General features: G+C 34.0%; 1 protein-coding gene across 2 annotated transcripts in view; it reads left to right on the forward strand.

Moving 5' to 3' along the window:
• Positions 1–11,612: 11,612 nt before the first annotated feature.
• The window catches only part of LOC149081772 (protein trachealess-like), a 178,851-nt gene continuing 173,392 nt past the window's right edge, over positions 11,613–17,071 (forward strand). Inside the window, exon 1 of one of the 2 annotated variants that reach the window (XM_089237209.1) lies at positions 11,613–12,621. In XM_089237209.1, coding sequence (XP_089093335.1) covers positions 12,548–12,621 — 74 coding nt within the window. In that variant the 5' untranslated portion in view covers positions 11,613–12,547. The remainder of the gene's footprint in view (positions 12,622–17,071) is intronic. The other variant, XM_089237210.1, reaches the window with a different exon arrangement.

Genomic DNA, 17,071 nt, shown 5'->3' on the forward strand with positions numbered 1-17,071 from the left:
TGTTATAATGACTTACATGTATTTTCCTTTTTTCCCTTTCTTTCTTGTCTACTTAAATAGTACATATGAAGCATGTTGACCTGCTCGAAAATAATTAGAAGTAGAAGGAGTACAAAGAGATACTGACACAAACGTTTTCTTGTTATCAAGAAAACCGACAATTCATACAGTCGAACCTCTCGATAACGGACACCCATGGGACCAAAAATTTTGTCTGTTAACGGGGAGGTACGATATGCAGTGGAACTTCGTTTATATGCCTTTCACATTTATATGACGACGCTTGGCTTCGGTTGCAATTGGTTCCTATACCTTTACATGTTAAAATATATATGTTGTTGTCTCTCTCTGAAAGTGATACACCGGTGGTTATGCATAATCACATATCGTCTCGATAGAGAAATTTCACAACATTTATCACTTTGACCGGTGATTACGCCTAATTTCCAAATAAAGTTAGAAAATCTGATAAATATGTGGAACATTTTTTAACCTTCTCTTCATTAAACCAATTAATTACTTTTATCCATACATGATTCGTGCAGTACACATATTTTGCAATAAAAATGAAGTTCAAATAAGTGTGATGCAGATAAAAACATTTATATAACAACATTATCAGTCATGTAATGTTGGCTTTCTTCACACGTGTCAACATGTGCAAACAAAAACCAACATTACCCTTCGGAATCAACATCCTGGACAATATTTATGTTCAGTTAATTAAGTAATTAATTGACAATTTTTCATATTTACTAACACGAGCTTGGGATTTAACACAATCTTAGCTGAATATGATAAATTCTCGGTTCATGACTAAAAAAATCAATAAATTAGAGTTTACAAAAAAAATTACCTGATTTTACTGTCCGCTATAGAGAATGTCCGCCCAAGGGAATAAAAAGTGTCCGCTAACAGGAGGTGTCCGTTAACGGGGAGCGTCTGTTAGGGGAGGTTTCACTGTATTTTGTTTCGAATCTATACATTTTAACTGATACGAAAGAAAGTTTATATTTACATTAAGAAACAATATAATAATAAATACCCATTAAGACAAATAAGGTCAAACTCGGTTATAACGACATCGAACATGCCACGAAATTGTGTTGTTTTATAACTGTTTTTATATACAGGGTGTCCTGTTAGTGCTAATACAGAATTTATCTTATCAACCGTGTATCGTAGAGGTATAGTTTCAATTTTAAAAAATGGTCAAAAGACGTTCAAAAATTACCTTGTGCCAGTTTTGAGAGTGAAAATACAGTGTGTCACAAAATAAAAAATTTAAATTTTTATGCGGTCCTCTTGTCCTCTAACTTCCAATTAAAAAGTTGTTGCCCTGAGTGTTGGCCTTAAGGCCAACAAAGAAAACTCAAATTTTCTAAGTGAAATATTCACTGAGATATTCGAATTCAAAAATCGTAGAAAAGTTAGGAAAGGACAGCATAAATGAAAGGAAAAGAGCACTGACCGTTAGTTTTTGCTGTTCTTTCATAACTTTTCTCCAATTTGTGAATTCAAATATCTTCGCGAATATTGCACATAGAAGCATAGAATTTTTTTTCGTTGTCTTCAGCAGATACAGGAGAACAACTTTCTAATTGGAAGTGTGAGAACAAGGGGGACCATGTAAAAGCCGCATATAGCATTTACAGGACATCGTGCATATTATGATAAAATATAATCAGAAACAATCAAGTACGTGCATGAAACTTCTATTTATTTGAAGTTTTAGATCAGGTTGACCATATTTGATCGAGAAGAATACGGAAAATTGGATTTAACTATTACGGTACATCGCGATTCTCACCAAAAATGTTGCCAAACGTCGGTGAATGTGCCAAATATTGTTTACACTAGGTAATTAGTTAATATATTAATTAACTTATTAATACAGAGCTACAGCAAGTCTGCTAAAATGTGTTTCATGGGGAAAAAATCAACTTGGCAAATATGGGAGATGAATATTTATGGTCATATTCATTATAACACAATTTGTAAATTATGCGAATTACCTTCATTCCTGATTCTAGAACAGATTGGAAATTAAAGCGAGCTTCGCTGAAAAAACGGGATATTTTTATAAGAAAAAGTTGGGAAGGGCAAAATATAGAAATGTTCTGTATTGTGATCGTGTCAATGAGCTAGTCGGAACGGCAAACACGTAATAAATCTTACTTTTTTCAACGTTAGGTATAGACAGAGTAACAGATAAATACTTTCTGGGTATTACCAGCCCGCGAGAGAGAGAGAACCTTAGGAATTTCTTAAGAAAGACGATGAAAATGAAAGCAAATGGGCGACGGAAAATGTGTCGTTATACCCGAGGTGGTTGAATTTATCGACGTTATAATCAACAGCGTTATTATTAGACTTTAAACCGAGGTGTCGTTATAACCGAGTTTGTATCTATGTATCTATATATCTTAAGGTTTCATTCATTACCGCAGGACGTGAAAATTTTACTGAAACCGGCGTCAGAAATCATTTCTTGGGCCATTTCTTCCCAAGATATTTTTAAATCAATATAAATATTATAAAAATCTCATTATAGTGATACGAAATTCCTTCAGGTGGATATCGAGTAGAGATTGAATTGGATCTGTATAACGGTAATGCTAATTTAGATGGACCGAGATCTTTCTCATCCGAAGTGGTATTTCACGTTAAGCACGCTCCTGATCCTTACAGCAGCTGAATGTCAATAGGAACAATTTACATTCGGTGTCCGTTCGTCTTCGTTATTCGCATCAGGTAGAGAAGGACAATTTACCATATGTGTGCGTCTGATACCACTAACTAGGAAAAACAATGTGAATATTATATTATGGGTAACAAAAAAATAATTGAAAATTATGTAATGCATCAGTTGTCTTAAATAGCTGATATGGTTCATTTCAATAAATTTCAATAAATAAAAACTTAAGTGGTACCATTTTGTTACTTAACTATATTTTTCATTCATATTCAGTATGTTTTCATTTTCATTTTTTATCATCTTTTTACTGTTTTTATTTCTCATTTATTTTCGAATCTTTTGCTTTATTTCTTTTAGTAGGCCTATTTGTGTTTTCTGCAATTGTGAATTTGCATTGGACCGCTTTTTTTTACACGAATTTTTACAAATTTTGTGGGTGAATGCTTCTCCATTTCCAGTGCAAGTGCATTCACGCCTTCTACAGCTGTATGTAAATAAATGATATTATTGAGGTATATAGGCCTATAAATGACGTATAAAAGTTTATTTGAACAGAATTCGAACATATATATATATATATAGCATTAAATTATGTAACTTCCAGTTTTGAATAAGATGCAAATAATCACTTATTTGCATGCATTGCGAAATATTAATGTGGTCTACAGTTTATTAATGATGGCAAATTTGAAAAAAAAATCCATTAAAATATTATATTATTTCAGCTATCGTCATAATTATTATGTTGCCCTCTTTTATTAACTACAATTATCATACTTCCGTGCTTATTATCCGCACGTAGGAACTTTGCTGCTTTGAGAATTGATACTATCCTACAATTTACAGCTGCGTACAATCCGCATATCCAAATTTCTGAATTATTTGCTGAGAAAAAGTATTTATTTAAAAAAATATTTGCACAGTGGATATGATAAATATGTAGAATATTATGCAAATTTAATGATATAAAGATCAGAGAGAGAGAGAGAGAGAATCAGTATTTTATGTACATATTAGATGGGAATATTTGAAAAATCAATAACTTTTAATGTTCTCCTTGAATGTACAGTTTGATTGTAACTAGTTTCCATGTACTATGAGTAGTTTTTTCTCACAAACTGCTTATCCAAATCCAGCCAAATTTTTAGGATATCTTAATTAGACCATGAGAGATTTGTGAAATTAAAAAAAAAAGAAGCTCAAATTGTTTTCTTTCTATCAATAAAATAAAAACCATTTTTTCCCCCTTCGAGTAAGAAATATCCTTCATAGAGCAATCATAACTCTTTAAACTAGTTTCGGACCCGTTACCACCAGAGGCCACAATGATTAAATGCAGGCTATTGTTACCTAAAATTGAATCTGAAAGTAGAGTAAAAAGCTATTTCGGACGAAGAGATTGGATTCCCCCTACCGCTATTTCATTTTTCCTTGATATGGATGCTCCTTTGATAGCCAACAGATGGAATTCAATAGAGACAAAAGGATTACGTTTAGTTACATTATTATCATAACACACACATACACAGGAGGGCGTTTACAAATATAAAATTCGGTAAAGGACCGAACAATTCAAGTCTTGGGAAGAAGTTTCATTCAATCAAGAAGTTTCATTGTTACGGCATAGAGTTCAATAAACGATGCATTAAGGAAGAGGAATATGAAAAAAGACCACCTCCCAGACAGTAAAAGAGCAGGCATGGACTCAACACGATAGAGAGATACTTTTAATTATAGAAAATCTACATATAAATTGGTTGACCCCGACTCGACATTGATGTTGGTTATTTTTTATTATTATTATTTGCATCAAAACGTTGAAAATGTCACAAGCAATTAATCAGTCATGATCCCCCCCTTTTTTTACACAATTAGCTGTCCAATTACTAGATCTTGGATGTGCGTGTGTATGTACTGGGGAGGGGGAGGGGGGGGGGGAGTTATAATAACAACGAGAATAATTAAAAGTAGGGCGTCTTCAATTCCACCCACGGATTTCGGATTATATTATACGTGTGTGTATGGTAGACTATTTAGAGCGAACGTGTCCATCCCTCTTCGAGACACTGCCCAAGCTGCTACACAACCCTCAAATTAGAAAGCTTTTCAAATCCTTTTAGTGTTTATTCTACCGTTTTTTTCCCCCTCTCGCTATTCATTAGTAAGAATCGGGATTTAATACGGTAGGCTTATTGCTATTCTTGAAATTGCTAATTGTTCAATGGTAATTTTTTTTAACACAAATACAAACGCAAAGTCTACAACAGGCAAATTGCCCAACTAGGTGGCTGAAAAAAAAAGGTACCCATAAAAATACGGATGCGAAATACAGCAACAAAATTTATAAGCATATATCACGAAAGGAAAAAAATAGTAATATATAATATATGCCTATAAAAAAAAATAACTTGGTTGTCTTATCTGAGTATGGATAGCTTCTCGATTTGTCCCAATATGTTTGTCGTATTCCATTTTTTAAATGTGTCAATTGCGTTAGAATTCACGACCCCTGGAGATATAAGCTATTCCATCTACTAACAACCCTATTAGAGGAAAACTCCCTGCGACACCACAACCTGGAATTGTCCCTTATGAATCGATACTGTTTGCCGAAGCAGTTGAATGACGGTGTATTAATAACTAGTGCTATCCATCCTATCCCTCCCATTGAAAATTTTGAATTTTTTTTCCACCGGCGTTCATCCAATGTAAACATATTCAAGAAATCAAGTCTTTCTTCATAGCTCAAGCCTTAAAAGCTTTGGCACAAGCGCCAACAAGAGCGCTTGTGGCAACAAGAGCACGCGTATCTCTTCCCTGCACCCGCTCAACTAAGTCTATGTCCTTCTGTAGGTACGGTCTCCAAAACCTTATGGCATTACCTTATTACTCCAGTCCAGGACGAACTAAGGACGGAAAAGCGGAAGAATGACTTGAGGAGAACACGAAGAGACCTTTTATGGGAATGAAACAGAGCATTTACTCCACTTTTGACCACCACCGGGCAATGTTCAGAAAACCTAAGCCGCTCGTCAATGAAAATTCCCAAATTGGTGAACCTAGTTGCATCCGGGATAGTAATACAATACCATTTAGCTCGGAAGTAAAACGTAGGTTGGTCGAACCAAAACGAGTGGCCATGCACTTATCAACACTAACGGTCATGCTCCATTCATTAACCCATGCTGCAATCATATTCAAGTTTAAATTTTGGATTTGCATAATCTCCTTGGATTCTATTAATAAATTTTGCAGATATTTTAAAAAATATACTTTATATTGAACAATTATCAACCGACCCCAAACAATAATAGGCTGTTGCTAAAAAAAATATCAACAGAGGAAACCCTTATAGCCTGCCGTTTTCCTTGAGGTCAAAAGTGTGTGTTATATATGTTTGTATATGCTTGTATAAATGTTTGTATATGCTTGTATAAATGTTTGTATATGCTTGTATAAATGTTTGTATATGCTTGTATAAATGTTTGTATATGCTTGTATAAATGTTTGTATATGCTTGTAGAATATTTGTATATTGCATAGATGTTGTGTATACAGTATATAGATATTTCGTATTAGTGTAATTAAAAAAAATCTATAGATTTATTAATTGTCTTGCACTAAAGAGCAGTGACATTCCTTTCTGCTACCCGACTATAACTGTTTTTCTCATCACTTTTTCATACTAGAGTGAACTTTAATAACTTGTTTTGATAAAAGATGTCTCAAAATGGTAAAAACGGTTGAAATTTTGTATTACGTTTGTCGTTTTCCATGAAAAAGTCATTTTTATGTCAAATTTTAAACAAAATTCATGTAATATTCGTAGCACGATTGCAGAAAATGCTATGCTATGAATGAAATGTTTTTTGTGCTTTTTTTCACAGTATATTAAGCTAGTAATTATGCAAGTTATGAACTAAAATTTAAAGAGTTGTAGGGTATGCTTATAAGTTGAGCCCAAATCTGTTGAAGTACGTGCGAATTTTTTAAAATTTCATTTAATATATCGTGTATAAAACACGTGTGACAGAATATCATATTACATTTTTTCAATGGTAATCAATACATTTTTAGAAAATATGTTTTAAACTCCAGTAAAATGTCAAAAATAACATTCTTCGTAAAACGCGTTAAATGTTTTTAGTCACCAGGTTACTTGATATAAAAACGTAACACTCTAAAGTAGTTGTAACTTCGGTTCTAAGCGTCTCATAAACAAAACAAGGCCTGTTTTAGAATCTTAAGAAATGGGGCTTCGATAAGAAAGTAAAAAATCAATATTCACTTCCAGAGGGACGTCCCAAACACAGTCGGATAACCTGAAGTTTACTGATTTTCTAGTAAATTTCTGTTACAAATAAAATATTGACTGTGGTTGATTCCACAGGTAAGGATAGTGTGCGACTCTTCCTGGTATGGGTAATGTTCGAGATTGTTGTTCGTTGGCTGGCCAGATATGTCCTTTGCTGATCGTCCATAACTTCCCCATCACCATTAGTGCAATTTACAGCAACGTTTTACCTCCAAAATATATTGTTTGATGAACCTTGCTCGTCTAATGTTGAGGATGTTACGTGTTCAGTATAGATGCTGTCATCTATCCTCAAATTTAAAGTGAGAAACTAGCAATGAGTGACCATATCATGAATATTGTAGATTATAGTCTCCCAAACTTTTTGTTCCATCGCCCCCTTCATCAGAAATTATTTCCTCTCATCGCCCCCCAACTCAAGTAAACCCATAGGATCCTATGTTAAATCAGTAGGTTCTATCACCCCCTTGGACAATTCCATCGCCCACCAGGGGGCGATATTGCCCACTTTGGGAAACACTGTTGTAGATGATATAATGTTACTGTGGTGACTGTAGATTTAGGATCTACCGTCACTTTCTCGAAGTCAAGACCCGGATGAGCAGATGTGGGTCAAGGGCGTAGGTGGGAATCTTTCATTTTTTGTGGGGGGGGGGGGCACACTAGTAGATTGAAGGAAAGGAAGGTACATGGAACCGTTCCAGAAGATATTTTGAATTACAAATTTTAAAAAATTAACGTTTTAAATTGGAAGAAATCGACGAAAATACATTGTTGAGATTTTTTTTCAACTTTGATCACCTTGGAGGGGGAAGGACGTAGGTTCTCCATGCCACTCTTTGCGAGCCAAATCGAAACTTCCCATGAAGCCCGCGGGGCCCATAAACTCATTAAATTTAATGACATCTTAATAGAAGGGGGCCCAATAAGGGCCAAGTGTCAAATAGGGACAAAATAGTTGAAGACTATTCTGAAGTTATTTCTTTCATAAACAAATTTTTTGATTGGTTTTGAAATCATTTTCACTAATTCTGAAAAAAGTTTTTGATTATTTACTGATTGAATTAATTAATTCTGAAAATTTTCCTTTTCAATATATCTTGAAATCATTCCGTTATGCATAATTATGCTTTTGTGGAATAATTTCTATCAGCAAATACGAAATTATTTCTTTCATTCATTTATAAGTTTATTTTTTCACTAATTTTGGAGTTATTTCTTTCAAAAATTGTTTCTTTTAGTAATTCTAAATTTCCATAAATTTAGAATTATTTCCCTCATTCAATTTGCAATTATTTCTTTCATTATTTATAGAATTAATCTTGAAATGTTTTCATCCATTTTCTGGAAATGATCTGCGGGCCACGGCAAAAAGCTACGAGGACCAAATGTGGCCTGCGGGTCATGCGTTGAAGACCGCTGGCGTAGCCTATCCTTCAAATATTCAATGTAATACTGATTCAGACATGTATGTCCTTGCAACCCATATTGTATATACCCATAGTCTTTATAGATCCTTGCGCCAAAAAAGCCAAAATCCAATCCAATCCAACTCAACCCTATCAACCATATCTTTGACATATGGTCCTCTTAGGATCACACAGTTTTGTGTCAATCTTAGAACAGAAGTAAAAGTTTGCTCATTTACTGCGTTGAACATTCAGAGAGGAGCTTCTCAGAAATATATATATATAAAATCTAAAATTTATGTAAAAAATCTATTGTTTAATAAGTTATTATTGCCTAATAAAAGTTAACATTAACAAAACTATTTCCATTAAATCAAAAACAAAAGAATTTTCTGCAATACTATAAGTTAATATATGAATTTTCAAATAATGCAATAAATGTCAATGATTTTAAGAAATTTGTTCCACAGGAGTGAAATAGTTATCGTAATTTATAAACATTAAATTACATATTATAACTGAAAATTATCGAAAAATTTAGAATAAGTTTGTGAAAACATAGAAAAGAAAAGAGAAAAAATCCTTGTTTTGATAATCAAATAAATAATCAAATAAATACATACATATATTTTATCAAAATAAGTAATTATAAAATATGCGTATTTTATATATCGATATAGTTTTATAAAAAAAAAGAAAAATAAGTAAATCTTTTCTTATGTTCTGATATATGTCATGAATATCTACTTTAAAAATCTTGATTTCGATGGTTATTAAAAGTTAATTAACGTCTTAATATCGATATTTAAGATGTTATCAGACCTATTTAATGCTTTTGGATTAATTTTTTTTATCATCTAAGTGGTGATGAAAATCCGATGTTATCTCACATGATTCCCATGAAATTATATCCTATAAGTGAGGAAATGTTTCATTATTACGAAACATCCAATCACCTTTTTTAGCCTCAGCAGGTATTGCATTTGAGTACCGCAGATACCGGACCATGTATGTGATCCATCTTCGAAGACCTCAATCTGCTTATTTTCTATTACTTTTTTTTTTTTGCTGGTAAAATTTATGATTCGAGTTCTAAATTATTATTTGGCGGATTATTTCCATCTGGTGGCATTTTTTTACATGGGCAATTGCATTTTTTTTTTAACTTCACATTATTAAAAACCAATGTTGGCGTTAATATTGTTGAAAACAATTCTTGAAGTCTTCCTGCTAATTCTGAAGTACCCTACACTATTGCCTGCCTATAGTCTTTCGTTGATTTTTTTTCAAACAAAAGGATTTGAAATTCTTCTACTTTTTTTAGACACTAGTATTATATCTCAATCCTCTTCATGCGAGATAGACGAGATTTATCAAATATACGGAAAATTAATTGAATTAAACTCTCGTCCTATATACCTTTTCCTGTATTAAATTAGGTTTTAGTGTTAGTTTTATCCTCAAATTTTTTTAAATCGAATCGATTGTTACCGAACTGAAATTTATTCAACAAATAACGGTGGTAAGGTGTTCAATTTGCTGAATTGAATGCGATTAATGTGAAGGATATCTCAACTTATTTTCGTTATAAATAACGGACAATGCTCCTTTCCCTCGTTTATGCTGTTCTTTCCCACTTTTTTCCGATTTTTAGATTGAAATATCTCGGCGAAAATGGCTCAGAGGAACGTGGAATTATTTTGTTGGGCTCAGGAGATACATGGCAACATCTTTCTAATTGTGTTTTTGAAGACAGGGTGTAAAAGTTAAAACGTATAAAAAGTTAATTTTTATATTGTAATTACTATACAAAACCCTTTTGCAACGTGAACGACGTACCTGAGTTCTACACGTTAATCGGATAATTTTTGTAATTGAAAGTATGCCTCTAGGATCACCGGTCCACCAGTAAAATGCGACAAGGAGAATTAAGTAGGCATAATCACCCTGTATAAGTCCAATACTTTTGTCGGTGCGATTTTTTGAGTGCTGTTGAAATTTCACGTTTTCAGAGGTTCATAAAATCACATGAAATTGAGGGGATCAGAGAGAAAATCCAAGGTAAAACCTATTCAACTTTGCTAACCAAGATCTGATCTGTTTATAGATAACGTTAAAATCAAAGCAAACTGTACAATTTAGCCTCAATCAACCATTTTAGTTAATTGAAAAAATCCATTCAAATTAATTAAATTACTGTACTAATTAAATTGATGCATTACTTCAATAAAGAATTATGCTAATGCCAATTTTGTGAAATTTATTTTTTCAATACATTTTTATGTGTTCATTATTTCTATGAACCGTAAACAGTTAAAGCTAGATAATTGATAGCATAACTAATCCTAATATATTCATACGGAATCGCAAGCTCAATCGATGACTCAATTTCTCTACTCCAAATAAACACTGGGAAATAAATTGATTAAAATAAAGCGTCTAATTTTAGATTATTGTAAGTAATTTAAATTCAAATCAAAACAAAACCAAAACTAACAAGAAAAATCGAGCCATAAATGATTAACTCTTTAAGCGGCATTGACACAATATCTCGTCTCCTCAAGAGATCCTTATTTCAGCATTGAAAAGTCTAAATATTTCGCAAAGTTGATTTCTCAATGAAACCCTCTTCCATTATACCCCTTACTTTATACACCTGCTGAAAATCGGAAAGAAAGTCTACTCCATTGTGAAAGATATGACATTTTGAAGTTGGTTTAAGGATTTTTTCTGCGCCGCTTAAAGGGTTACTAGAATTTTCTACAATAACCGGCTAATACCGGATCAAAATCCAACTCAATCAAAGAGGAAAACGCATTCAAAAAACCCGCTTCGAAAACACCACCGCGGCACATGACGAAACCTCACGCGGGAAGAGACCCGTCTTCATCCCGCTTTCCTAAATCTCTCAACGTCGACGACGTCCCGTTCAATAAAAAAAAAAAAGAGCGGGAAGCGCACGAAGCTCAAACAGCAACACAACAATGAAAAAACAAAAAATATATATAAATATTAAAAAAAAAAAGAAGCTTCAGAGAGCGCAATAGCAGCTCGAGGTCAGCTCGAATGCGGCGTCGCTCACCGAAATTCAGTCCGCCCCTAGGGCATGGCTTGGGCCGCAGCAGCGACTCCAACAACTACCACACATAACAGTGAAGAAGAGAAAGAGACGTGGAGATCGCGAGTCTTCACACACAACCCCACAACCTTCTCACTCACTCACTCGCTCGCTACAACAGAGCAAAATCATCGGGACTGCCCCCTACCTCGCGCAAACCACGAGCCACAACCGCGGCAGGCAAACAGGTCCATTCGGAAGGCAGTTCGCAGTCAAGAGAGCTCTTCCTTGGCTGCCCATAGCATTTCACAGTGCAGATTGGATTGTTGTTGTTCGTGCGCTATCATCATAAATACAGGGCACGTTCCCCCCTCATCCCTTTTTTTTTCGGTTTTCGTATAAAAAAAAGAAGAGGGCGAAAAGAAAAATTTGTATGTGTGTATATATATACAAGATTTGCACGAAACTCGGTGGTGATATCGTGATCCTTACGTGGTAGAATACGGAGATCTGATCAGTGCGTGGAAAAAAAAAAATAATAATAAAAAAATAAATAATAATAAAAAAATAAATAATAATAATTTCGTTACAGCACGCCCTCGTTATATACGGACAACCATAACATGATATCATAATTCGAGGATTTTTCTTACCTCACGCCGGTCGAAAAACAAGGATAAAATCTTCATTCTCGATATCTGATATTGAATAAAATGTGATCTGAAATTGATCTGATTAATCAATTACCATGGATTATATTCGATGATATTATCAAGATAACTGACTGATAACAGTGGGTTTATATAGGTATCGAATATCGTCGGGGGAAAAATTCTGGTGACTCTGGATAATGAAAGTGTGACGATGGTGATGGAATGAATGAATACGCCGTTGCGGCTGTGACTGTCGCTGAATTTCGAGTTGACCGTGCCGACGTCGTTTTCTCGTGCGGATTGACAGGACAAGAGTGGCGATTTTCAGTGCGTAAAAGTGGATATTGGTACACAAATGTGCTTGACGGTGTAACGTGGTGATTTGTTAAAAAAAAAAAAAAAAGAAGAAGAGTCATGCAGCCTGATACTTATGGATCGTTACCAGTGGATCTACATATACCGCAGCAAGGCTATCCAGCTTATTACAGGTGAGTGTGGTGGTGCTGGTTGATCGTTTTGTCCTTAAATCAATGAGATCTTTTCAAGCTCTTCGGACAAAATTCGTGAGTCCGGAAAAATTTATCATGGGTAATTTTATCAATGAATTTTTATAATTGACTGTCGATTAATGATATAAGTATTTCCATGAGATCCGCATGATCTGTTCAGGAAATTTGTCAGTGTTAGTTAAAATCCATGCCCGAGTTGGGATTCGAACCCGGTTCTGCACAGTCAGAGGATAGCTCCCTAACCACTTGACTGCCAGGTGGGAATCGGTTATGGGAAATTAATTCAATATTCGGTTTGAATCTAAGCGTTTAGCATAAGTAGCTTATGGGTACAATTCAATTACAGAAAAATTGCCAAGTGGTATTAATTCAATTTTTTACCTCATCTCCCGTCAGTCTAACAAACCGATTTTAAGCCGAATCCTGCAGTTTCGAGTCAGCAAAGAAACATAAGAACAGTTCTAATTGTTTATTAAAAGTCTGTTGAATGTTAAATATGGTGTGACAAAATTAGTTTTTGTGTAATGCATATGTAATTCAAATATTTATATAAATAATTGTTCATGAAAGTAAGAATTAAGTAAAAAAAGTAATAAATATAATAATTATAAGTGAACAAACAATAATAAAAACAATAGTAACTCTTCTTTTAACTTTCTTTTAATTGTAAGTTATAAATATTAATTAATATTATTTTCTTATAAGTAATTGAAGCGGGTATACTTCTTTTGTAAAACTTTTTGCTTATCAGGTATCCGAAAGAGATTGAAAAAATAACGGGATGGCGGGAAAAGCGCCGATAGGGTACCGGCGGCTGCGGGTATCGTCTGTCCCACTGCAGTGTGGTCAGAGCCCCGGTGCTATCCACCTTGCCCAAAGATGTATAATGAAGTTTATTACGGTTTAATGTGTCGTTATATGATGGGACATTTATTTCGAGCGGTTCGGCTAACTTTTTTTGAATTAGCCTTCTTTTTCTGATACAGGAGTGACTATTCATGGAGAATTATAGCAGAAATATATTTTTCGTATCTTTGGATTGAAGTTTCGGTATGGATAAGCGTGTTTCTGGGGGTCCGATGAGTAGAGGGGGACATTGGTTCTTGCGAGAGGGGATGTGTGTGTAGATGCAGTCGAAAATTGTTTACTATGAGCTTGGTTGAATGAGAGATCACGACTATTACGAACATTTGTAAAACCATGTGTTTGGTTCTTCATTCTTTTGCATTTGAAACGTCACGCTTTCTAAGGTCGGTCAAATCAGAAGTTGGGTTAATACGAGCAAAATATGTTTTTCTTTGAACGTTCTGTGACCAAAATTTTCTTTCCAAGATATAAAATTGCTAAAAACAGTCTAAAACCGATTCAGTGAATTTAAAAAAAAAACAATTCTCGTTAGTAGATTAATATATAACTACTACAGACTGTATCTTATTAGTAGAAATAATAACACATGACTATACTAGTGTTTTTCAAAACATTGAGGACCACGCAGAGGGTTTCTGGACTGAATTTCAAATTATTTACCGACAATATATAGATATTATATAATATCAATGCATGTGTTCATAGGTAACAATGAAAGTTTGCCTCTAATTACATATTTCCGGAGATAAAACCTCTTTTAGAGTGTAGAACGTTTTTATTAATAAGGGACTGCATTACACTTCATGAAGAAGTAACTGCTGGCAGTACAGTATCACTTGGTGCATTGGACCTTGATTCACCTGGTGTACAACCAAAAGGATCCTTTCATCATGTGCTAATTGAGGAACACCTAATGCTTCAAATCTAATTTTATACAGAATTTTGGATGATTTGTTTTCAATTTCCACGAAGTTACCTATTAATTTTCTATATTTTTTTTAAATTTCGTCATGGATATAATGAGTAAATGAAAGAGCTTTTCTGGTATACTAACTGAATTCGACTGCATATGGATTTTCTACCTAGTTCTGAAATTTCCCTCTCTTGGAAAACTCTTTCGAACTCTCTGGGGAATCCGCTGACAACCTTTTGAGAAAACCCCTAGAATATATATATATATTTAATAGCACACTTGATGAGAAATAAGAACGTGTTCATTCAACTAGCAAAATTATTTTCTCTTATTATGTTCAAATCAGGTAGAATGCTGCGAGCAATGAAAAATGATTTCTCCCCTCCTCCCCAACAACACCAATCTGAAAACGAATACATAATATAATTATGTATTTTTGGTATTATTTAATGGAAATGAAAAATAAATATAAATAAGTTAGTGTGTATAAAATACTTTCAAAGTACCGTATATGAGATAATTATAGTGGACTTGAGACTGACATAGAATAAAAATACAAATATCAATCAAAAGAAAATAATCATTTCAAACAATAATCGATAGACCTACAAGTTGACATTTTTTCCTTCGAGAACGGAATTTAGAATTTTATAAAATAACTACCATCAGTGCTCTTAAATCTCAATTAAAAAATGTAATTTGAAGGGAAAACTAATTAGCAAGTCGGATTTCCTCTTGAATTAATTACTTGGAATGCGATGGATATCATGACAAATATAATTTGATCGAGGTAGGATCAATATAATTGCTATCATAATATGCAGATTTTTTAAGGTATACCTCGCTGACAGAGAATTTTCCATACTTGAAACATTACAAAAAGGTGGGGGGGGGGGGGGGTGAGAATACTTTATATCCGTACGCCGAAAGTAAAGGGTACTACGTCCATTTCCGTCAATATTGAGATAATATAGAGACGGATTTAACGGTGGGCGCATTGGGCGCGCGCCTCCGACTTCCAAAGAGCCCCAAAAAACCAAGACTTTATACTTTTATCTAATTTGAGGGGTCCAATATTTTTTTTGGCGCCCGGGGGCCTCGACCAGCTTTAATACGCCTCTGCAAATAGGTATAGGGCAATATGTTATATTTCTATAAATAACAAAGATACAGTATTCACTTTATAAAACAAGCGAGCTGTTTAGAAAGCCATACTAAAAAAAAAAAAAACCCCTTTAAACGGCTTTCCTGTAGAATTTCCCTTTTGCGACATGGTGCCCTTCACCTCCGGCATGAAGATACATATTTGTTACTTTTCTGCAGATATAGAATTCCAATTAACTCTTTCCCTGTCATCGACGAGTATATCGCCTCTTTAAAAGCTTCTTATTTCGGAAAATGATGCACTCCAAGATATTTTAGTGCTGACTTCTCAGCGTTAATATTTTTTTCCCTTATTGGAAAAGCATTTACAACTGCTGGAAATTAGGAATAAGCCCAAACCATGATAAAAGATATGAAATTTTACAGAGAATATAGGCTATATAGTGATTTCTACTACGCCATTTATAATGCCGATCATTGAAACTAATTATACCGCAGAAAAGGATAAAGATATGCCCCCTGATATCTGATACCCAGGACGCGATTATTCTGTATTTGTTTTTTCACTCCGAAAATTTACTATGAAAGGGAGCCCCCGTGAAAAATTTGACTAGGTACCCCTCCATAGATCCCAGCCTAGGGGCCCTGATGCAGGATGCGTTGACCATGTTTAAGGTATGGCAATGAATCAGCATTGGTGGAAAATACATAGTTTGAGAACCAGGCAATCAAAGGGATTTATTCTAAGAGTCTTTGTTGAAGTGAAAACCCATTATTGTCAAACGAATATTTTAGATGTTTTTCTAGTACAAATACAACGCCACAAAAGGCCAAAATGCCTAACGAGGTGGCTGAGAAAAAGATGCCCATAATAAACAGGAAAAAGTTTGAAGCTGATAATTTCATGTCTTTTTTTTGGCATAAACAAAACACACATATGTAAAATCTGGTGAGATTCGGTGAAAAATTGAGATTTTCTTCATGACTGAGTTGTTGGCAAAAAATAAACAGGTGAAGCAAGGTAATTTTGTAATTGTAGCCTAGCAGAATAGATATATATATCCAGCACTTCTTGATTTTCCCTATAATTTGAGGGTTAAAAAAGCGACAAATTATTGTACAAAGATAAGCATACCTCCGCATTTTTGAAGAACTCGTTGTTTAGGAAAAGACTGTCAATTTGGGTAAAATCTCAAGAAGTCATTGTTGAAACTGAGAAACCATTTTTTTTTGGAAAGTTTTTAATTCTTCAAATCATTTCGGGCGACAAAATTTTAAAATGGAATTTTTACGGTTGTCGGGATGCGAAAACTTTTAGAAATCCATCAAAGATAGTAAAATGGATCGAGAACACATGCAGAAAAATCATTTACTCCTAATAGATTTTAGATAATTATCATTTTCATCAGTGTGCTCTGATGGGGAAAATGACAAGGTCACCATAAAAAGTCTTTTTTTTTTCAATTCAAACTTAATTCTGTGTTAAATGAAAAAAAAAAGTTGTGTATAAATCCCAGATACAATAGTAACTACTCATTTTTCTTT

This window comes from Pholcus phalangioides, unplaced genomic scaffold (assembly GCF_987345545.1).
Source record: "Pholcus phalangioides strain wild (caught in Gottingen) unplaced genomic scaffold, Ppha-v1.0 ptg000009l_1, whole genome shotgun sequence".
In the NCBI taxonomy this organism is placed as follows: Eukaryota; Metazoa; Arthropoda; class Arachnida; order Araneae; family Pholcidae; genus Pholcus; species Pholcus phalangioides.